Source organism: Lactuca sativa, chromosome 6 (assembly GCF_002870075.4).
Source record: "Lactuca sativa cultivar Salinas chromosome 6, Lsat_Salinas_v11, whole genome shotgun sequence".
Classification (NCBI taxonomy): Eukaryota; Viridiplantae; Streptophyta; class Magnoliopsida; order Asterales; family Asteraceae; genus Lactuca; species Lactuca sativa.
This window is the reverse complement of record NC_056628.2, coordinates 202,510,686-202,535,239: the sequence shown is the minus strand read 5'-3', so window position 1 is coordinate 202,535,239 and position 24,554 is coordinate 202,510,686. Positions and strand designations below refer to the sequence as shown.

Sequence of the window (24,554 nt, the reverse complement as noted above, 5' to 3'; positions counted from 1 at the left end):
TTCTGGGATATCAATTCTAACTGGAGTAAGTATAGCTGGTACATGAGACTTTGTTACTCACTTTGGGTCAGTAAATGCTTCTGACAATTGATTTGCTACATTTTGTAAAGGAATTATCTTTTTTATTTCAAGTTCACATTGACTTGAACGAGGATCTAAAACTGAAAGTGACAATTCCTTTCAAGAGATTTTATTTTCCATCTTCTTTATTTCTCCCCCTGATGTTGGAAAATATGATTCATCAAAATAATAATCATCAAATATAGCTGTAAATAAATCTCTAATTAATGATTTTAAATATTTTACTATAGATGGAGATTCATATCCAACATAAATTCTCATTCTTCTTGAGGACCTATTTTTTTGAAGTGAGGTGGAGAAATGGGTACATAAATTATACATCCAAACATCATTGGATGGTAAATATTTGGTTCCTGACCGCAAACCAGTTGAATAGGGGATAACTTGTGATAACTAGTTGTCATTATGCATATAAGTGATATTGCATGTAAAATTTCATGCCCTTATGTTGATTAGGAAGTTTATAATGTATTAGTAATGGCCATGCAATTAATTAAAAGTGTTTGATTAACGACTCAGCTAAACCATTTTATGTATGAACATATGCAACATGATATTCAATAGTTGTCCTAATCGACATGGAATAATCATTAAAAGCTTAAAATGTAAATTCTCCAACATTGTCAAGTCAAATTTTCATAGTTAGGTAATCGGGAAAATGTGCCCTTAGGCAAATTATTTATGCAAGTAATCTTGCAAAAACCAAATTATGACTAGACAACAAGCACACATGTCCATCTATTTGACGTGTAATTAAAACCATAAAATATCTAAATGGTCCACATGGTGTTGGATGAATTAGTCCATATATATCCTCTTGAATTCTTTGTAAGAAACGAAGACTTTCATACCCAACTTTGTTCAATGATGGACTGGAAATTAATTTTCCTTAAGAGCATGCAACACAATTCAATATCTTGAAAAATCTTCTGGTTTTTCAAGGAATGACCGCTTGAAGTTTCATTTATTCTACATACCATAATTGATCCGAGATGGCCCAACCGGTCATGCCAAACTATGGAGGTAATATCATATCATTTTTATTTTCAATAGCATGAATCATTGTAATATTTTCAATAGCATGAATCATTGTAATATTTGTATAGTACAATCGGAAGGACAATACAAGTAATTTTTCCAAAGCCTTTTCTTATCCGATATCATTTTTGTAATGTTGAGATAATTTTTATTTCCATCATTAGTTGTTTCAATCGGATGTCCGTTAGACCGAATATCCTTAAAACTTACTACCTCCGTCCCATATTTATTGTCCACTTTTGACTTTTGAAGTCATTATTCTTCAACTTTGACCTTAAATATTTCTGTTTTTGATACATAATGTTTGATGCAAAATATATAAATGGATTGCATTTTAAATGTATTTTCATTGTTATAAGTTTCATAAAATAATATATAACACAAATAAAAATATTTAAGGTCAAAATTGACGAATAAAGACTTCAAAAGTCAAAAGTGGACAATAATTATGGGACAGAGGGAGTAATAAATTTCTTGGTGATTTTAATAAAAATAATGCATCACCAATTGTAATTATTGTCACTTGTGGTAATACTATATTCGCTCTTCCGGAGCCTTCGATCTTGGTGATTTAGACGAAAATAATGCATCGCTAATTTGTAATTATTGTCCCTTGTTGTAATATTATATTCGCTTTTTCGGAGCCTTCAATCATTTTTGCATTACCTGCTATTATATTAACATTTGCTTCTTTAATTGATAAGTTAGCAAAATATTTTTCATTATTAGAAATGCTATGTGTTATTGCATTGTCTGCAAGAAATATATCTTCCTTATTTCTTTTGCGAATATCCATATTTCTTTTCAATAAATAAATAAAACATAAGAAACATTCGACATATGACATAAAAACATAATAAATGTCATGAAACAAAACTACACAATATTCTTCAATCACCATCCACATCACCACTTGTCCCTTCTAGGTAGACACGAAAATCGGCAACATCGAAAAGTGTAATTTCAGGTTGATCTTCATGAATATCACTTTGAATAAAATTTGTTTTGATATATTATTTTTCTTTAGATTTTAGATAAGTTTGATAAAGATCAACAAAATGCTTTGGTAAGCGGTATGTACAAGACCAATGAACGGTCATTCCACATCGGTGACAAACATTTTCAACTTTCTTTTTTCCTTGACAAGTTTTATCATTAGGATGTGGATTTTTGCTAATTTCCAACTTCTGGTGGTTGCTTGTAATCTTGTTATTTTTTATGATAATAACCTCCACAACCTCGATTATACTCATGACTATTATGATTATATGATATTGCATTCACTTCAGGGAATACACTAGAACCGGTCGGGATTGATTGGTGATTTTTCATCAATAGTTCATAGTTTATTCAGCCACAAGAAGAAATGAGATTAATTCATAATATATTCTTTTTAAATCTTTCTCACGATATTGCTGCTGCAGGAGCATGTTGGTGGCATGGAAAGTAGAGAAAATTTTCTCTAGCATAACATAGTTTTTCATAGTGAAAATACTAATCAAAATAAAGACTTGTATGTTTAAGAATTATTAGTTAATAAATTTCATAAAACAATTTGTAAGCGTTGTACATGTAAACTTATAAAAAAATACATACCTCAAAATAATAAAAGCGATAAAGAGTTAGAGCTCTATGGTAGAGTCGTGCTGATAATGTGTTATAAAATATGATCAAATTAATAACAAGATAAACTATAAAGTAAAGAAAGACATGAGAGTAAGAGAACTTTTATTTCAATACTGGTGATGAGATCATTAAAACATTACAACACATAATATTCACTATTTATATTAGACAAAGAAGATGAAAGGTGATGTATGATATGAATGCACATTATAGTAGCGCATAACTACACTCATAAAACTCATAATAATGTTTGCTATAATGTTCACTAATTATAGAGAATAATGGGGGAATATGGAGAATCCAATAGTCATTTACTAAATAATAATTAATAACAATACAGTCATTATTCTAATTATCATGTTAATCTTTGAAATATAAGAATGTATTATTTAATATATAAATTTATTAATAATCAGAGGACATAATTACTAATTTGTGGTTTAAGTGATAAATATGGACAACTTTTAGCATTCTAAGCCAAAAGAAAATTCCAAGTTTTTCTTTCTGAAAATAAAATTATAAATTATGCGTCATTATTTTTTGTGATTTTAAACTGTTTTTTTCTAAGAAATCATAATTGTTATAGTTGAATATTTTAATTAAAATATATTAAAATTTATGAATTTGTACATATACTAACATTATCGTAAGAATATTATATATAATTATATTATTTTAAATAATATTCTAATTAAATTATTGTTAAGATTAATAAAATTGTACACATACATATGTTCATTGTTATGAATAATACTCTAATTAGAATATATATAACTAAAACCATGATTTTTTTTTTAATGTTGAAAATGACGAAATCAATCTCGATTATTTCTTTTTGTTAATAAAAAAAAAAAAAATCTCAACTATTGATCATACGTGTGGCTGGTAATCGTTCTCTCCATCTTTTGATCAACCAGATATAAAATTTAAAATATTGTGGCATCGGACTTTATGTATGTTATTTATGAATTTTTACATTAAGATGAGAGATGCTTGGAGTCCTTGGCGTATCAATCAAGCTTATAAGAACCAGACAAAAATGTTATAGTTAATTAACATTTTGTCGAACTTTGAGAGTTATGTTATCAATATTATTTAAGATTAATAATATTATAAGTTTTTATTACTTAAAAAATAATAGACGAGCGGAGTACACCTAACCGACTAAGCTAGTTCTTCACTTCCCAACTTTATATCATGAACAAATAATTGTCATTATTATTTAATTAATTTAAATCTATACGACTTGATTTTGACCTCAATTGGGGATTGGTTATGAATATGTACCACACAACATGGTTAAGTTGAAAGAAAACTAATTCGTCGGAAATTACGAGGATGGCTAGTAGCCGAGAGCAGAAATGGTCTCTCAAGGGCATGACTGCTCTTGTCACAGGTGGCACCAGAGGCATAGGGTTAGTCATCTTTCTTGCCATCGATATGTTTCTAATATAAACTTAATTACTTTTCAAACAACTGTTGTTGAGAGCTTCTATAATCATGTTATATATGGTAATTGTATTTGTGTTTTAATTCATTTTTGTTTGCTGTAGTTATTCAATTGTGGAGGAATTAGCAGGATTCGGTGCATCTATACATACGTGTTCAAGAAATCAAAAAGAGATCAATGAAAGGCTGGAAGAATGGAAAGGCAAAGGGTATGTTGTTACTGCTTCGGTCTGTGATTTGTCTTTTAAAGAACAAAGGGAGGAACTCATGAACACCGTTTCTTCCATTTTTGATGCCAAACTCAACATCCTTGTAAGTCAGCTTCAAAACTAAATCAATCTGAAAAATAAAAAACGAATAGAAATTTAAATACATGTTTTTTTTTAATTAACATGTATTATGTGTGTGTGTGTATTAGATAAACAATGCTGCAATATCCCGACTTAGAGATGCAACAGAATATACAACCGAGGATTGTTCATATATAATGGGGACAAACTTTGAATCTCCTTTCCATTTGACTCAACTCGCACACCCATTGCTCAAGTCATCAGGAAATGCAAGCATCGTGTTCATCTCTTCTGTTGCTGGTGTCACGGGTCTTCCTTCCATATCTGTATATGCAGCTGCTAAAGGTCTTTATCAAACTCTAAATAGGTTTTTCAAAATAAAAGATGAACTAAAGATCATATCGTTTATGCCATGATTCATGCGCAGGTGCAATCAATCAATTGACCAAGAACTTGGCTTGTGAGTGGGCTAAAGACAATATTCGCACCAATGCTGTTGCACCATGGGGTGTCAGAACCACCATTATGAACTTCGTAAGATCCTTAAAAAAATTCCCAGCACTCTTACAAGACCATTTCTGAATATATTTACATTTGAATTTTTGCCATGGGCGTTTTGGCTTTACCTGAAACATAACAAAGGGATGCATGCTTTGGAACTTGCTGTGATTCATTATAGAAGTTAGAGAATTTAATGTTAGGATTACTCTTTTGGTCTGATCGTTTAATGTATCATACTATGGAACAGGAGAAGGTGGATGACAAAATTATTGAAGCATATGCCCCATTAATGGCTCGCACTCCAGGCCGTCCAATAGCAGAACCTGATGAAATATCACCTTTGGTGGCATTCCTTTGCCTCCCAGCAGCATCCTATATTACTGGACAAGTTATTGTTGTGGATGCCGGATACACAGCCGGAGGTTTTAAATTCTAGAACCATAAGGCTGATGTTACATTAATTTCTCTAAACTAATGTATTTGTTTATGAATTTCTTAAAGTCTCATCGCCATCATTATCAAGAAAGTATTATGCAACATTAATATCGCCATCTTCTTGTCCTTTTCCTTGTATTTTCTTTCCCTAACCTCACAATCCTGGGCAGATAAAATACCATTTTTATAATAACCTTGTATTATTGCTGGTTAAGATATTACTAGAAAGAAAGCTACCGACAGATTAATTAGGTCGCTAATGTCCATCATCATCCGATTACCTATTCCATATTCCATGTAGGAAGTAGGATAGATTATTCGGATTTTCTAACGTCTGCAGGCATACATAATATATTCTTCATAATTAATGCATTTCACATTTAATTATGGTAATATTTTCCTTTTTATGTATACCCTCAAGACACCTACTAGAAAATCTATACATTATTATCTCTACTTATTTTCGTGCATTCGTATTTTACCAACAACCTTTTTAAAAAAAAGGAAGAATTAAGGTTTTTATTAAAACTGCTGGAGGGGGAGGGGGGGTAGTGTTAGAACTAGTGTATCAATACTAAACTAAAATGACCAAAGCATTAAAACGAGGATGTGACGATAATATCATTATCCTTACGGAATATTATCCCTTGTTAGAACAATGATGGATCTAGGCTAATTCCACCAAAGCCTCCTCAAGCTTTAAGAACTAACTGAAGAGAGCTATCGCACGGAATCTTCTCATGAACAAGCACGTTTTTAGTGACAATAACGATTATCTAGAGAGATATTAACCAAAATAATTTAGGCAAAACCCATATTTATAGCACCTAAATTTATACCAATAGTTGCAACTCTTCGTGAATAGTTGAAATGGTTCAGAAAAACCTACACAAACAGTAATTTCGGTTTCTTTAATTTCTAAAATAACCATAAACTGTCTAACCAAAAATGATCAAAAAAGGTAACTTGTCCGTAAAATTTAAGACCAAAATGTAAATATAGTAAATCAGTTATATAATTTTGCCAAACACCCTTTTAGACCTAGCATTCTCTTCCGATGCCTTTAAATCATGCATTCAAATATTATAAATATGTTTAGGCCTATATAGTAAAAAAAAACCTTGTTTTTTCCTCCTTTGCGAGACAAAGCTAAAACAAGAAAAACATTACTTTATTTAACAAAGTGATAAATACTACCTTTCCTCAAACAATCCGAATCCTCCGATTAGGATTTATCGCTACTATCATACTAATCATGCTTAGATTAAAATAGTTTATGCTTTGAACTTTAAATAAATGTAAAAATATCATATAGAAATCATTGACAACTTAAACCATTTAACTCATGATTCCACAAGTTAGAATCGAAGAAATAACAGATATGTCAAGTCAATCTATTCTCATGAGCAAAAGAGCACTTTTATGGTCATGTGCTCGTTCTAATTTTATAAACATCTATAAAAGCAAAGTAGATATTTGCATACTCTAGAACGGAACTAGTCCTTATGTCCACATAAGTGAAACTGGAACACCGGTTTTCCAGAATTGATCAGCTGAAGATTTAATGGGGTCAAAGATATGGATTTTGAGGAACACCATACGCCACGACGTGGTAAATGGATGACCACGATGTGGCATGACATGTATTATGTGGATCTATAGATGGACACCACAATGTGGCAAGAGGGATGCCATGACGTAGTGGTTGTTGCGGCTCAAACCCATGACTTTTAGGGTTTTTCCCATATTTAAGCACCTTAATTCTTGGATTAGATCTCCTCCACCATCCTCCATATCCTCATTTCGAAACCTAACCATCTTTCCACGATTATAAGCTTAGTGGCTTCATTTTGAAGTTGTTTTCTTGAATTGGCAATGCAACACCCGGTTTTGAAAGTGTTCGATTGTGTCTTCGGAGGCCAAGGGTATAAGTGTAATCTGACGATTCAGTCTTTTATGGGTCTCAGGTTTTATTTGAAAGGTTTTAAGGCTTGGAGTGTAGCTAGGAGTGTAGGGCTTCTTGCCACCTTTTCGTGGATATAAAGTTCATCGGAAATGGACTTAGAACGAAGAAGTTATAGTACTTTGAAGTTGTAGGCAGAATTGGTCCCTGAATGGAAAAACTTGCATTTCAGCCCATGCATGCAAGGTGGCAGCCAGGTGAGTACGCCCAACGTAAGCTGGGGTACGCCCAACATAGTGTTGGATAATGAAACGCGGGTGCTGAAGACGTACGCCCAGCGTACATGGATTATACCTTGCGTACGTCCAGGATCTCCAAAACCCTAAATTTTAGGGTTGGATCACTATTTAAAGCACCTTAAGTCCAAAGGGGTGCACCTCCTTTTCATTCTGAGAGCCTTAAACCCTAATTTCGAGTGGTAGCTTCATCCAATAGTGTTGTGAGCTTTGTGGGTGCATTTTGGGTGGGTTTTGGTGCCTTTCAAGAAGATGGGAATCAAGGAAGAGCTTATGGATCTAGCTTTTGGGATTCATTCTCAGCTTGATGAAGGTATAAAGCTTTGAACTTGATCATTCATCTCTTAGATCTACCAGTGTGAGTTTTAGTTCATTTTGGTCCCAAGGATGAAACTTTATGGTTGAAACCCGATTCTTAGGCTTAGAGTTGCCACTCTCTGTGTTAAATGAGTCCCTAAGGTAGAAAGTTGCCATCTTGAAGGTCTTAATGGGTTCATGCATGAGTTAGGGTCCTTTTTATGAAAGTAGAATGCCATTTTCGGAGTTCGGGTTTCTTTGGGGCATGCAAAGTCACCAAGTCAGTGACTTTATGGATTAAGACATTAGGTAGAGCTCAGATCTGTAATTTGGTCCCTTGGTTTGAAGCATTAAGCACTTACTGGATTTTATGCATCAGCCGTTTGTACGTTGGGCGTACAATATAGTACTATACACGTACAACCCTTTTACCAAGTACGCTAAGCGTATAGAAGAGGTACGCTGGGCGTACACTCTAAGGAAGAATTGGGTCTTTGTGGACTTCAGACCTTTAGGTCCTAATGGTTGTGGGCCTGGGTTTGCTGATAGTTGGTCCTGAATGTATCTTTTGGCCAATAATGGAATAGTTGGGCCTATTGGGCCTTGTGACCCAATATAGAAATGGACATCGCATTATGGGCCTCGGTTTAGGCCAATTCTTAGACTAGGTTGCTGTGGGCCTTCGTGGGCCAATTGGAAACAGGATTATGGACTAAGGAAATTATTGGGCTTTTGTATAAGGTCCATTAGAATGGTCCGGGCCTAAATTGGAAAATTGGGCCATTTATAGTTTTATGGACATTATAGTGTTCGACTTTTGTTTTGGGTTTAGGCCTTAGTCTTGGATCATATTGGACCAGGGGTAGAATGGTCATTTTACCCCATGCATAGATTAAGGATTATGGTATGGGACCCAATTGCTAATTGGGTATATTGATTGGTAGTGACAGCTCGGGAAGCTGGCGGGACAGCAGCTAAGGAATTCATGCGGGAAGCTTCTATAGTGCGAGGTAAGTCTTCTCACCATACCAATGGGTCTAAGGCACCAAGGCCGACCCATTTTATGTTATGTGGTGCACTAGCTGTAGTAGAGATATGAGGTATGATAGTTAGCTTTATGATAAGTGGTATGCTAGTGATTATATGATATGTGGTATGCTAGTTGTCTTTGTGATACTTGCATGGAAGACCATGTGGGGTAGCCCATGACACAATGGTATAAGACCCTGAGGGGAGCCCACGACATCCTTACATGTTTATGTACGTGTTATGTGTAGATACTTCTGTGATACATGATATGCTATTTAATTATATATGATATTGGCAGGGAAAGACCATGGGGGAGCCTATGACCCTTGGATGTAAGACCATGTAGGGGAGCCCATGGCACTAAGGTGTAAGACCATGTGGGGGAGCCCATGGCATCCTTATGCAGGGATATGAGGTAGAGATAGCTTTTATAGATGTTATATGGTAGAGATAGCTTTATGAATAATATTTTATGCGATATGTGGTAGAGGTAGCTTTTATAGCTAATGTTATATGGTAGAGATAGCTTTATGGCTAATATGTTATGTGATATGTGGTAGAGATAGCTTTTATAGCTAATGTTATATGGTAAGAGATAGCTTTATGGCTAATATGATATGTGGTATGCAGTAGATATACTTGCTATAGCTAATATGATATGTGTTATGTGGGTTGTGTGTGGGGTATGCTCTGGGGAACTTACTAAGCTTTGTGCTTACGGTTCACAGTTTTGGTTTCAGGTATCATCAGATTCAAAAAGAAGAGCTCGGATTGATCGCAGTGCACACACCTATGATTTCTGAAATGAATGATTTTGGGATGAACTCTGATAAATGATTTACTTAACGATGATTTGAAATGTTTGAAATAAATGGTATCAATGTTTTATCTATATTAAAAATGAAATATTTAGGCTTGATTTTTGGGTCGTTACAAGTTGGTATCATAGCGTTGGTTTGAGGAATTCATACATACTTTCGGGTGTGTCTGAACTCAGACTGAGGATCTGTAAAGCTTTCAAAAAAAGGATGTTTTAAGTAAAGAATTTCTATGACAAGAAAGGGTATGGTGCATGCAATCAGTCGAGCTCAAGTAAGTTTCCCCAAAATACTCATATATGTATCTGATATTATTTGATTGATGAATATGAGAATAGCATGCTAGTTAGGGCTAGGAGAGATACCTTTATATGATATATGAGCTGGTAGACTTGCATGCTAACGCTGAGTAGTCAGCTGTATATTGACCTGATATGGTATGCCATGCTAGAATAAGAATGATCATTGGTCTTGGTAACTGCTATGTGTATGTTTTCAAATTGTATATGGTTAGGATCCTATAGCCTTAGAATAATTCATTTGGCCTTATTTGTTGCTCCTCGTACGGTTATGGTCCTAGGGTAGGGTCTATTGGATCCTGTTCTGTGTATAATTTGCATGCATAAGGCAGCCGACAGTGTGAATGGATGGATGGATGTGGACAGCATGGGTTATGGTATGTGAGCCGAATGTTTTATGATATTTCTTTGGATCGGAGTGCTACTACACGAATGCTACTTGCTTTGTGCTTTGTGGAACTCTTAAGTGATGGGAGTCAGCCACTAAGTGGATATGATGATATCCAGGAGGTGGATGGATGGCATCGTGGGGAGTTCTAGCTGATGGCAGGGCGAGGTTGGGAACCTAGGAAAGCCTAGGGTATGCACTAGTGAGATAGTGGGGCGGTTCGTTGAGATTGGGAACCTAGGGGAGCCTAGGAGTTGCTTCGGTGAGTTTTTTGCTACTGTTTAGTGGATATTTGGTGCATCAGTGGGGTAGGTGACTTAGAGGATTCGGGAGGATTGCTGAGGAAAGTATGGATAGATGTGGAAGGTAGTATGGGCCCATACTACTAAAAGCACAAGATCCATACTCGAATCGGTGAGAGTCTTGGAGAATCTAAGAAGCTTATGGGAAGGAGGATTCTTGGTTATGATTTGATAGTGGATATGACTGCGTTGCCAGGTGAGGATGAGCACCCATGAGGGAGGACTAGTGTTTTGTCCCGGCTCCGGTGGTGAGTTAGTTAGTGGAAGGATTGCCAGGATTTTGAGTTCGCCTTGGATCAGGCAGCAAGGATTGTGCGATCTATTGCATATACGGATTGGAGACCATGTCTCAGGGATAGCTTGTAGCCTGGTTTAGAGCAGAGATTGCTCCAACTATTGAAGTGTAGCCATGACGATTGAGCTAGCGAGTGGGTCAGGGTGCGAGACCCTGAATGAGATGGGTCTCATAGCCCGAGAGTGGAATATCGGTTTGGAGTATCTCGAGAAGAAAGGTTCAGGTCATGTGAATTTAGTGGATGATCTCAGGAAGAGATCCAAGAGTTTGGATCAGCTTTTGAGAGGACAACAGGGCTGAATTTGGTGTAGTGCTTGCAGGAAACTGCACAAGGGAGTTTTTTGTTTCAAGGCTTTAGTAAGTGTATCTCTGGGTTTGTTTCCCTGCTTGTGTTTGGGTTGTACTTTTATGAAGAGTTATATGCCATATGCATGCCATGAATTTAGGTGGAATAGTACGGGGTCATCTCTTGGTATATCGCGGATTATCCAGTGTTCGAGTGTCATTTGGGTATGGTTGGGGTTGGTTCAAGGGTTTGTACGAGGGAATTATGACTAGGTTCCAGCAACCTTAGCTATTATGTTTGGAAAGGCTTTCAGGGTTGTGAAAGGAAGAGAGAGTTGTTGCTGAGGATTTGATTGGAGCATCCAACCTTTGGACTTCGAGATCTGAGTGTGATATCTATTTGAGCAGCTAGAGTCATTCGCATTGTTGGGACATAAGAAGTGTTAGTTGGTTTTCGGGAATCGTGTTGTGTTGGAAGGGTTATTCATGGTGTTCAAGCTTTGTTAAGCACCGGCCATCAGCAGATTGATCATTGGAACGAGAGAGGGTTTGGAAATCCTTCAATTCTCATATGCCGAGCAGACTTAGATGAATCTAAGTAGGGGAGAGTCATTCATATATCCAAGATAGAAGCAAGTGTGAGACAAGGATGCATCTCACATTCCCCTTTAAGGGAGGATAGGCGGCCGTAGGGGCCGATGGAATATAGGATATCATGTGAGGGGAGTTCGGGAAACTCCCCAACTTTTGGATTGCATCTTTAGACGTCATATAGCAGACTTTGGGGGAGGGAACCAGGTAGAGTTCCAGTAAGTATTTAAGTTTAGTTGGGAGGATAGACTGCGTGGGTGCTCATCGTTGAGACGTGTTCGGTTTGATAGATGAGCGATAGGGCTATGGTCAGTGATCATGACAGTGTGGAAAGTGATGTAAGACTACGGGGGAGCCGTAGCATTCACTAGCAGTCGGAAAGTGTGGAAAGTGTTGTAAGACTATGGGGGAGCCGTAGCATTCACTATCGGTCAGATAGTGTAGGAGGTGTTGTAAGACTCCGGGGGTGCTGTAGCGTTCACGGATTCTTTCAGGTGATTTGGGCTAGGGTAGGCTAGTTCGCAAGGTTGTGGGGGAGCCACAACTTAGTTAGGATCAGGACCATAGGTGATTGACCAATCAGTTATCCGGGGGCGAGCCCGGATGGTTTTGGGAATTTAGGATGGAACTAGTAGAGACTGCTGAGCTAAGGGTTGGACCTTGTGATACAGGATCTTGTGGTCGAGTAGTGCATGTTTATGTAGGGCTACGATTGGGTAGCCCTGATATTGGATCTCATAAGAACCTGGTGGTTGGACCGGGTGTGAAATTGGAAGTCTCAGGGAATCGGTTAAGGGTATTTATTAATCAGCCGAGTAAAGGATGACAGGAAGTCATGGTGCATTATACAAAATACCAATTCAAGGATCTCTAGATAGGAGCAGAGTAACAATTCGGATTTGGATAGGAACTCGAATCGGAATTCATGCAGGATATTGTTTTAGTGAGATGGGATGTGGGGCATCTATATGCCAAGGGCATCGAGGGTAGAACTCTAGGGTGGTGAATGGGTTGGTTTGATGGTAGTTTAAGCAATTGTGATGTGTCTCAGGTGGCTCTATCCGTAATAGAGCCACTACATGTCGGAATCAGGAAATGGTAGGTTGAAGGAGACTGGGTAGGATGTAAGATTGCAATTATTCTGGTAGTATTAAGACTGGACAGTTTTGGTTAGAAGAGGTATCCTTCAGAGGTCACAGGGGACTGTTGTGTGTGATTTTGGCTCAGCAACCAGGTAGGTGTACGGTGTCCCGGACAGTTAGCAGACAGGTTGGGACCAGGGAGGTCCCCGGTTGTTCTTCAGGAAAGTAGCCATGTGGCAGCAAGAGGAGTAGGAGCGACTTTAGTGATTTGGGGTCTGTGTGTGGAATTGCTTGTTATTTGGTAGTCGCAGTTGATCGGTGATTTTGTTCTTTAGGAAGCCTCAAGGTATTACGAGTGGGAAGTATTCTATCTAGGCTGGTTTCTTGTGAAATCAGTTCGATGAAGATTCGATGTGGACAGTCTGTCAGGGAGACAGACCATCTCGAAACTTCAGATTTCGGATGGAGCAGATGTGATCAGGTTGCAAGGAATTCGTTCATCTTCGGGTTCTAGAACCCTACGAGGGTTGGTTTTAGTTGCCTTGGAAAGGCTATGGTATGCACGGGGCTGTGGCCATGAGGCCCTAGTTATTTGGCGTGAGGAATGGCAAGGAATAATTTCAAGGACAAAATCTAGATTAAGTGGAGGAGAGTTGTAACACCCTGTTTTGAAAGTGTTCAACTGTTTCTTCGGAGGCCAAGGGTATAAGCGTAATCTGACGATTCGGTCTTCTATGGGTATCAGGTTTTATTCGTAAGGTTTTAAGGCTTGGGGTATAGCTAGGAGCGTAAGGCTTCTTGCCACCTTTTCGTAGATATAAAGTTGGTCTAAAACGGACTTAGAACGAAGAAGTTATTTTCCGCATCTTGTTCATCAAATCACAATTAGGGTTTTAATCCCATCAAGTGGTGTCAAAGCGGGTCTTTGAAGATCTATTGATTTTTGAAGTATTGGTTCTTGATTTGATGATTTTCTGCACAAGTTATTGAAGATTATTAGTGTTTTGGTGTTTCGGAATCAAAATTCTGTTCAAGCAACTGTTCATGGAGAATTGTATTATTGTTCATCTGGGTATGTTCTGATTTGATCTGATCAATTATTCAATTCAAGTTTATTCTATTATTTCCCAGATCTAGTTCACTTTATTAAACCCAATTTTTTTGTATTTATTCAAGTCGATATACTGTTCTTAAGCCCAATCTCTTCCGTCTACTTTTCATGCGTTTTGAGCCCACTTATATTGATTTTTGTTCATTTGTTTACACCCATATGTCATTCTTAAAGACGCTTGTTCTGTATCACACTGTTGACACTTCTTATGGTTTAATTTACTAATCGATTTGGTGATTGAATCAGTTTGAGATTTATCCTTTGACGATTGATGACAGTTTCCTGTTATCATTGTTTGTATTTTTGGGTCCAAAATTGTTCTCTGATGTTATTGAATCTTATTCTTGACAAATCAATATTTCTTTTGAGAATCGGTGATAAACAGACGATGAACAATGGGTGTTTGATCTGATGATTAATATGTAGAAGATGATTTTAGAGGTTTTCAAGTATGTTGAAGGGTTTCGCAATCTCGGATAAAACTGATTTGGAATGGTTGGGATTCTTTTGTATATTTCAACAAATGATTAACTAGATTGATTTAATCCTAAATTTGATGATCAGTCTAAAAGGAACTAAAAATCAAACATTTATGAAGCACAAAACTGAAACAAATAGATAGAATCACATAATAAAAACTATATGTGATGATTAACTTCATTAAAAGTACTAGTCTTCTACAGAATTGAAATCTAGGGTTTTAGCCTTACATGGCTAAAAACGATGTAAAACTGATAAAAAGAAGGATTAATCAACTAAATCTTACTGAACTAATTGAGATAGTCAATCAGTAGTCTTCAGATCTTTAGAAATCGATGAAAAAGTAAAGAAATCACTCGAAAAAGTCATCTGAAAAGTGTTCTTCTCGTCTGCAGCGATCTAGGGTTCAACTGAGAAGACATTTGGTATTTATATAGAAAGCTTGGTCGGTAAATAATGGCTTTGGAAAGAAGCATGGACCATGTTTGGAGGAGGGTCGAGGGAATGTCCATTTAAATGAAGTATATTGCCAAAACGATACTTTTTTGTAGAAGCATGGTCATGAAGCATGATATGTGCTTGGGTGTCTAGGTCGTGCTCTTCATAAACAGAGAAATAATCCATACAATCTCGAAAAAATCAGAAAAAATTTCATGGCCCATGATAGGTCATCGCAAGGCGAAAATCCGAAAACAATACAAAAAATAAGAAAAAGGGACTTCGATGGGGAAGAACGGCCCGTGCTTGGGCTTCGTAGATACCAACATTCAGAAAAATCCTTCAAAATTTTTCATAGGTGGAGTACAGATCGTACTTGTAAAGCACGAAACGTTCTTGTGCAGTGAAGTATCTTAAATCATCATAAAAATTCAAAGATCCTCCAGTTAAGTTTTTGTAAGTGGAGAACAGCCTGTGTTTGGTCTTTTTGTTAGCATTTTGGCTCCAAATATGCTCGAAATATGCTCCAAAGGATTCTAAACTACCACTCCACTTCAAATTACCTAAGATAGACACCAAAACATGAGCAATATGAGAATTCTGATCACTACTAGAAAAACAGTCTTTTACGACGCGCAATGCGTGTCGTAAAACGCTCAGACGACGCGCAAATGCGTGTCAAGGAAGGCCCTGTCATAACGAGAGACGACACGCTTTTGTGCGTCGTCTGTAGACGACACACATTTACGACTTGCAGTTACGACGCTCATTTACGACACGCAATGCGTATCAAGGAAGGCCCTGTCATAAAGGAAGACGACACGCATTTGCGTGTCATAACCTTACGACGTGCATTTATAATACACACTGCGTATCATTAAAGCCCTTGTCATAAATGATGATGACACGCATTTGCGTGTCATAAACTTCAGCAGCCATTTACGATATGAGTTTACGACACCTCTTTACGATACTCATTTACGCATAATACATAAATATGGAAACAAATATATACCAAAATAATTAATTTCATCCAATAACATCATTTCAAAAAATTGTAATACATTGATATTAAGGGGATCTGATTATACATTGTTATTAAGAGGTTTTCCTTAAATATATAACCTAATACTACATTGTTATTAAGGGGCACCTTGTTTCAGATATCATTTCAAAAAAAATCCTACATGTCAAAAAATTGGTTGTTGTCCACTGGGTGTAGAGGGCAAGTAATGATTGGAACATTAGCTGAAACAAAAAAATATTTAATTAATCACACAATCAACAACATTTAGAAGTACATGAGAATGCATATATACACTACAATATGAATTATAAATTTGAAAAAGGAAGAGGAAGAGAAGAAAAAGAAGAATATCATATGGTTAGTTACCAGATCTTCTTTGTACGTGAGGAATTTGGAATAAATACACTAAAATATGAAAAATAAATTTGAAAAAAAAAACGTATGAATGTAAGACTATTGGCTTACCATCTTCTTTGCACATGGGGAATTTGGCAGCTCATTACTTGCATCCTGTCATTTGAAGATACATGTCAGAAACATGTAAAGTTTTGAAATGCAATTAATAGGGTTTATGTTATATATAAAATATAACACATAATGCCACTTACCTTCCAATTATGTCATGTGATGTTCTGAAAGGTATCCCCTGCAAAGAAAAATGTTAATATTACTCAATTCTCATAAAAAAAACATACTAATATGGTTTATGTTATAGTAAAAAAAAAGGATGCATAAATGTAAGGATTGATAAATAAATAAATAAATAAAACCTGATCAGGATCCGTTCCATTGGTTGGAGATCTAACAACAATAGAGTATATCTCCGATTGCTTCCGGAAGCTTCAGAATCTTCTCCATCCTGTTTCCAGATTTTCTATTTCATATCTTTCAACAAAAAAAAGTAGAAAAAACTATTTTTTTAACATATGGACGATATTACCCTTGTCCTAGGTGTTGTTGAACCCATCCTATATGACCTAACTTGATGTGATGCAACCTCCACTACTTGATTTCCTCCAATAAAATTCGGATGTGATGTGTTTATATGATCAATCTACAATAATAATGTAATTGATTTAACCATTAATATGGAAATTAAGAATTTAAAAAATAAGTAATAGATTAAATACTAATACCTCCATTTCTACTAAGTGTCGAATCATTGTTTGTGAAGGTTCAAGACCTTCAAAACTATAGGAACAAAAACTGTAGAAAATTAAAGCTAGCTTTAGATAGTTTAACTGTAATGTCCATTAGTGAACTATGTAGAAAAAAATAGAAAAACATACAATTGTTCTTTAATAAAAAAAAACATAGTTATCTAACCTCTCACAAAGTGGATTCCACTTTTGCCCCCGGTAATAAAATTCAAAACATCAAACAATTCAGAACCATTTTAATTTGCTCATGGGTAATGATGTCAAATTGTTGATTACTTGAAAAGACTTCACCAATACGATACATCATCTCATCTTCCTTAACTACCCTTTTAGAAACCTCTTTACTAACAACAAAAACCATCCCAATTCCCATATTAAAAGTCCTCTTCATTTCACCATCTTTAATCCCTCCAGCCTAAAAAGGGGCAAAATCGGAAACATCATTAGAAAAAAACAAATAACCAACTTTTTTTTAATACCAAAAAAAACTTAAATGCCTTTTGGATCCATTTAAAAATAGGGGGAACCGAACAAGAGTTGTTATAAACAAGAGCACCAACCCTTATGTGTGCAATTCCTTTTATACCCTTATTGCTCTCCTTACTTATGATATCAAGCACTTGTTTTACACATATTACAGCTGGTGCCATTAAGGCTTCCGCTAATATAACTAATTCTTCACCTCGGAGGTTCTTTCCCAACTTAGCTTTAATTTTTTTTATAAAAAAAAAGATTTTATTGTATTGTATGTAGTTCATCCTAAAATTCCTTTTATTGACTTCACTTGACAGGTGGTTTTTCAATGTAGTTGGAGATTCAAGGTGTCCAATATCAGATACCTGGTGTTAAACAGAGATAGGAGGCTTCATGGTACAACCTTTACCCTTCCTTATATTAGTTATGCTTAAATGCAAATAAATAAATAAAGCCTGGATCTGCTACTTCCATTGATTTAGCCCTATGTATTACTAATATTAGCTATGATTAGTATTCATCATTATTGCCTCCAGATTACTCCCTTACCTGGAGCATGGCCTCGAAAGCCTAGATCTGCTACTTTCCCATTTTTGGGGGTTCCGGTACCCTTCCCTTACAAAAAAAAAAGAATAAGAGTTTTTCCATTGTTATTTAATTCTTGATATGGTAAATAAAATGCAGCTAGCCTGTGATAGTGGATGAGAAGGTAAAGGAAATTGAAGGGGAATGCAGCGGGTATTTATATGTTAAAAGCTCATGGCTAGGGGCATTCAGGGCTCTTTATGGTGATCAAGAAATATATGAAACAACTTATTTTAAGACATTTCATGGCTATTATTTTAGTGGTGATGGTTGCAGTAGGTAATTTACTCATATGTAGGTTGTGTGTGTTTGGCCTTACTAATTGGAAAACTATAGCTTTTTCCTAATAAGCTAAGTTGGTAGCTGGTTGATAAAGTAACAGATTTTTCTAAAAACTTGTTGATCGGCTAATTGGAAAATTTTAAATGACATATAAAGGTATATAATTGAAAATGAGCGTATAAGGGTATATTTGTCAAACTTGTGGAAAAATCCTCATGGGATTAACTTCTTAAAAAGATACATTCCAATAGGCTCAAAAAATTAAGCTTTAGCGTATGCCTACCAAACACAACCATATTATTGATTTTACATCTTCATTTAGCTAATAATGTTAAGTTTTCTTTTAGGGACAAGAATGGATACCATTGGCTCACAGCAAGAGTTGATGACATAAAGACGTAACAAATGTCTGGTATCAAATTCTTGACACAAATGACATACCTGTCTGACTTGTCAAAACCAAATCTAGCACCAAAATAATACGCGACAGAAAGTAGCCATGCGTCACTATGGACAACAACCAGAGACAACCAATCATTTTCTGGCATTCCATCACATGCAAAATTGATACCTAATGCAGGTTCAAGGAGCTTTGGAGGGACCTCTTCTGCTGGTAGGTTAACCTCCCATTATTCACTGGGGAATCCATATAGACAAAGGTTTTCCTTTTCTGTAATATAAACGAATATAAATTATTAAAATACAACTTTCTTTACAGTTTAAAAAGACTCATAAACATCAATTATATCAAAGGCACATAACATAATTGTACAAACACCTTTACAAAATAGTATAGTAAAGGGAAAACACTTCAAAGGAAAGGAGCATGTTGTCTACAAGAAAACAAAATAACATCACATTCATAGCATTATCTATGCCTTTTTCTTAAGAATATTAAAGAAAAGACAATCATTCTTTTCTTTTTTACAAATACTATGCAAAATCCTAGAAATCATGATTTGATTGTCACTACCAACATTTTGATGGATGATATCCCCCACCCAAATCTCTCCTAACTTATAACATTGAAAGATTGTTTACATATGCACAAAATCCATGACCAAAATCAAACCAAACCACTTAATAATACATGCAAAACTGAATATAAATGCAACTTTAATTTTTACTCCGATAGTACACAGAGATATAAAAAAAGAGTAAGAAAAAAAATATAATCATCGATCATGATTTGAAATACCAAAATACGCATTGAATTCTCCATAATGAATTACCAATTGCAAATAGTGAAATCGTTCTAATAGATACGAAATGAATTGCTGAATATTTACGGACTGATCTACAAAGAAATTTATCCGAAACTAAAGTCACAAATTACACTGAGAAGAGTTGTACCTGCATGGAATTGGACATCAAAGTGGTAGTTGCAGCGACGATGAGCGATGGTCTGCGAGGATCTATAAGGTGGCAAGGGGAAGAAAGCCTAGCGGCGAGCACTGGAGGAGATGAGGTTAGACACGGCATATGATGGTGGAAGAAGGCGGTGGCGGGGACAAAAGTGGTTGTAGAAAGTAGGGAAGAAGATAGAGGATCGATAAGCGGAGTAATTGAAGCCATCTTCGGTGGTGTTTGTCGGTGTGTAGTTAGATAATAAGTGTCGATCGATCCCCGGTGGAGATTTCACGAAAGCGGTAGGCAAAAATGAAAATTTTGGTTTATTCCTCCTCATTCACTGTTTATCAGCGGTTTCTCCAATTTAGAAAGGTATTTTCTAAAAAAAATCATATTTATACCCTACACGAATAGAAAAGGAGAGAAACAACGCAAAACAGAAACCCTAATACACATGGATTGCACAGACGATAAAATCGCTCAACATCTGCACAATAAATGAAAATCATTAGAATTCGAAAACATCTGCACAAAATTATATTTATACCCCTGATCAAGATCAAGAAGATAAGTATAGAACATTTGTTTTAGTGTCAAACAAATACCTCTTTCTTTAGTATATTGAAGAGAAAAGAAGAGATGAGAAGAATAAATGTGTAAATGATAAGAATAGATGGATTTTCTATATCTGTCAAATGTTAATCGTTTTGGGCGAATCACTAAAAAAACTCACGAGGAAACGCTTAGTGTTTGGGGGAAGAGAAGAAGAAGCTCATTACCTTGATAATTGAAGATCCGAAGCAGATCAGAACTCAGATTTCTGATGATTCCCATCATTGACTCTCTTATTGTTCTTTTCTAAGAAATCTGAAATCGAGAGGTAAACATAAGTATCAAATATATGGATTTCACCCCTTTGAAACCTATTTTTTTATACCAAGAAGAAAAATGGTGGATATGATTCCTTGTTGCTAAGGATTCACGCATGTAAGCCGACACCACCATCGAAATCAACAACGTCATCTCCGAAATTGACCGGAAAGCACCTCCATTCATCATCACCGACAGATCCATCCCAGTCTCCCTTCTTTTCGTCACTTCTCACAATAGAGAAACAAGAGGGGAGAGTTGATTGTGAAGATACAAGAAAGAAGGTAGAAAAGAACAAGGTGGGTTTCAAAATTTTAGGGTTTCGATTTCCCCCGTTATCTACTTGAGGCGCGTTTCAAAAAAATTATAAAGCGAAACCTATAGAGGATGTGCGTTTAAGATAAAGCGCCCTCCGTGTTTTTTATTTTTTTTTCTTGAGACACTAATTTAAGGGCACGCAAAATGCATGTCCTCTATCCTTCAATTTTTGGAAGGCTGGCATTATTTTTAAGGACACACAAAAATGTGTATCGTAAATCAGCGAGTGTCATTATTTGCGCATCATTAAAGGGTATTTTTCTTGTAGTGGATGTAACGACCCAACAATCGGGGGTAAAATTTGCATTTATCATAGTTCATCCCAAAATCCTTCATTGCAGAAAACATGGGTGTGTGCGCTGCAATCAAGCTGAGCCCTTCCTTTCCAAAACAAAGATACCTGAAACCATAAACAAAACTATAATGACGAATCTTAGTGAGTTCTCCAGAGCATACGCACACAAAAACACATACAACATATCATGCTAGCTAAACAACTATACATAACACATAAGCCATGCAAAACAACACATAAAGAAGCCGTGGAATCCCTCTAGGGTCTTACTCTGGGTGCCATGGGAACCCCCACATGGTCTTAGCCCAATGCCTCGGGAACCCCCCGAGGTGTTTGACCTAGGAAGCCAAGGAAACCCTCCAAGGTCTTATACCTAAGTGCCTCGGGAACCCCCCGAGGTCTTTGACCTAGGAAGCCAAGGAAACCCTCCAAGGTCTTACACCTAACTGCCTCAGAACCCCCCGAGGTCTTCCACACAAAATACACGGAAGCAACTAGCATATCACATACCACATAATCAAATAGATTACCACATAACACAAAATCAACTAGCATATCACATAATGCATAATGGCCGGCCTTGGTGCCTTAGACCCATTGGTATGGTGAGGAGACTCACCTCGAATGCAGAAGCTTCCCGAAAGAAATCCTTAGCTGCTACCATGTCCACTTCCCGAGCTAGCAATACCAATCAATATACCCGTATAGCAATTGGGTCCCATACCATAATCCTTAATCCATGCATGGGGTAAAATTACCATTCTACCCATGGCCTAGTATGATCCAAAACTAAGGCCCACACCAAAACAAAAGCCCGACACAATAATGTCCATAAAACCATCAATGGACCAATTTTCCAAATTGGGCCCGAACCTTTCTAATGGACTTTATTCTAAAGCCCAATATTCTCCTTAGTCAACAATCCTGACCCTAATTGGCCCACGAAGGCCCACAACAACCTAATCCAATAATTGGCCCAAACCGAGGCCCACAATGTGAAGTCCATTTCTATATTGGGCCACAAGGACAATAGGCCTAATTATTCCAATATTGGCCCAAGGTACATTCAGGCCCAAAACCATTTGGGCCTAAAGATTTGAAGTCCACTAAGGCCCAAGTCCTCCTGAAAGCGTACGCCCAACATACCTATCCTGTACGCTTAGCGTACTGGGCAAAAGGGTTGTACGCACAGCGTACTACATTGTATGCCCAATGTACAAACGGCTGATGCATAAAATCCATTAAGTACTTAATGCTTCAAACCAAGGGACCAAATTACAGATCTGAGCTCTACCTAACTTCTTAATCCATAAAGTCACTGACTTGGTGACTTATATGATCCACATGAACCTAAAATCAAAGTATAACAATATGCTTCCATGAAAATGACCATAACTCTTGCATGAATCCATTAAGACCTCCAAGATGGCAACTTTCTGCCTTAGGGATTTAGTTAGCACCAAGGGTGGCAACCCTAAGCCTAAAAACGGATATGGAACCATAAAACTCCATTCTTGGGACCAAAAAGATCAAAAAAATCAACATAATAGAGCTAAGCATTCAATGGTCAAGTTCAGAACTTTATACCTTCATCAAGCTGAAAATGAGTCACAAAAGCCAGATCCGTAAGCTTCTTCTTGATCTCCATCTTTGCATCTAACTCCACCTTCTTGAAAATGGGCCAAACACTCCAAAAATGGACTTCAAAAGCTCAAAATGCCACCATGAATGGTATAAGATGATTTCTAGGGTTTAGAGGGGTGGATACTAGAGATATTAGGGTTAGGTTATGATATAAGTAGTTTAAATAGGGTCCAACACCCTAAAATAGGGTTCTGATCTGACTGGAGTACGCCCAACGTACTCCAAGAAACATTCACGACCCTCCTGGTCAGTACGCCCAGTGTACTCCAAGGTACGCCCAACGTACTGCCTTCTTTGCTAGTATGCCCCGTGTACACTTTATGTACGCCCCATGTACTCGGCTAAGCCTGAAAACCACGAAACTTTCGAAGGCCATAACTTCTTCGTTATAAACCCGATTCCGACGATCCTTATATCCACGAAAAGGTGACAAGAAGCCCTACACTTCTAAAAACTCAAACCTTTCTTAAGCGTTTCTTAAAAAAAAATCCATTTTCCACAAAAGCCCGTACTACCACTTTACTGAAATACCCCTAGGCTCCAAAAAACAAACTGAACACCCGGATCACTTCTAATACATCACCTGCACCCAAAAGGGATTAGATCTTACCTTCCCAAGAGCCATAATCCTTATAATGACCTACCTTCGAGTCATAGCCTCAGACTAGGAGTCAATTCGGAACCATGCGATACATCTGACAAAACACATGAGTCTCACATGCCTTTTTTATGGTATCAGTCATGGATGTGATATCTTATACTACATCTGGTGACTCACATACCTTGCGCATGGCAAGTCGATATCAGATAAATTTTGCAAGAATCAGCAAAAAAAAATGAAGAGCATTCTTAAGTTCCCTAGAAGGACAAAAGATATGTTCTTGTTAGTATGAAAGAGATCAAAGTAAAAGTTATATTCATTCTAAGTTTTATGCTAATAAAGATGATTATGCTTTCATACGAAATCTGTTCTTACCGAATGTTGAAGTAGTAGCTTGGAAGAGTACCAAGTAATACACCATAATGGATTTAGCAACAAACTTAGAGTGTATTCTAGCTTTCTAGATTACAAAGAAAACTATGGGGGTAAAATAGATTCGTATACGACATAGTGTTGTATTCAATCATTAATGTTCCTTTTGAAGTCTCTTGTGACTATAAAGGTGAAATCACCTTGACTGACGATCCCAAGTCACACATGCTCACATGGCATATATTTAGTAAGTATCATCACATTTGATAGTTAGTCGAATGTGAATACATCACATTCAATACAATTATATCGAAAGAGAATATTTCCGATTAATTCTCAAAGCCAATGTTACAGACCAAGTATGATATCACACAAGGTTAAAAGGAATGGCATTTGCAAATGAATTGGCTTGAGAACATTTAATTTAATTCGCTTTGGTGTTAGGAACTTAAGCAACATAATTCCTTCTCTAAATTGGTGATCTGTCCTACTTTCGTAAGTAAGTAGTAATTTAAGATTGTCATAGAGCGTTGGTAGATTGT

At 36.5% G+C, this 24,554-nt stretch overlaps 1 protein-coding gene across 1 annotated transcript; it reads left to right on the top strand.

Moving 5' to 3' along the window:
• The first annotated feature begins 3,978 nt into the window (after positions 1 to 3,978).
• LOC111914163 (tropinone reductase homolog At5g06060) lies at positions 3,979 to 5,546 on the top strand. Its single transcript, XM_023909916.3, has 5 exons — positions 3,979 to 4,160; positions 4,299 to 4,506; positions 4,613 to 4,829; positions 4,912 to 5,018; positions 5,233 to 5,546. The coding sequence occupies exons 1-5, from the start codon at positions 4,084 to 4,086 to the stop codon at positions 5,419 to 5,421; spliced, it is 798 nt and encodes a 265-aa protein (XP_023765684.1). The 5' UTR covers positions 3,979 to 4,083; the 3' UTR covers positions 5,422 to 5,546.
• The last annotated feature ends 19,008 nt before the right edge of the window (positions 5,547 to 24,554 follow it).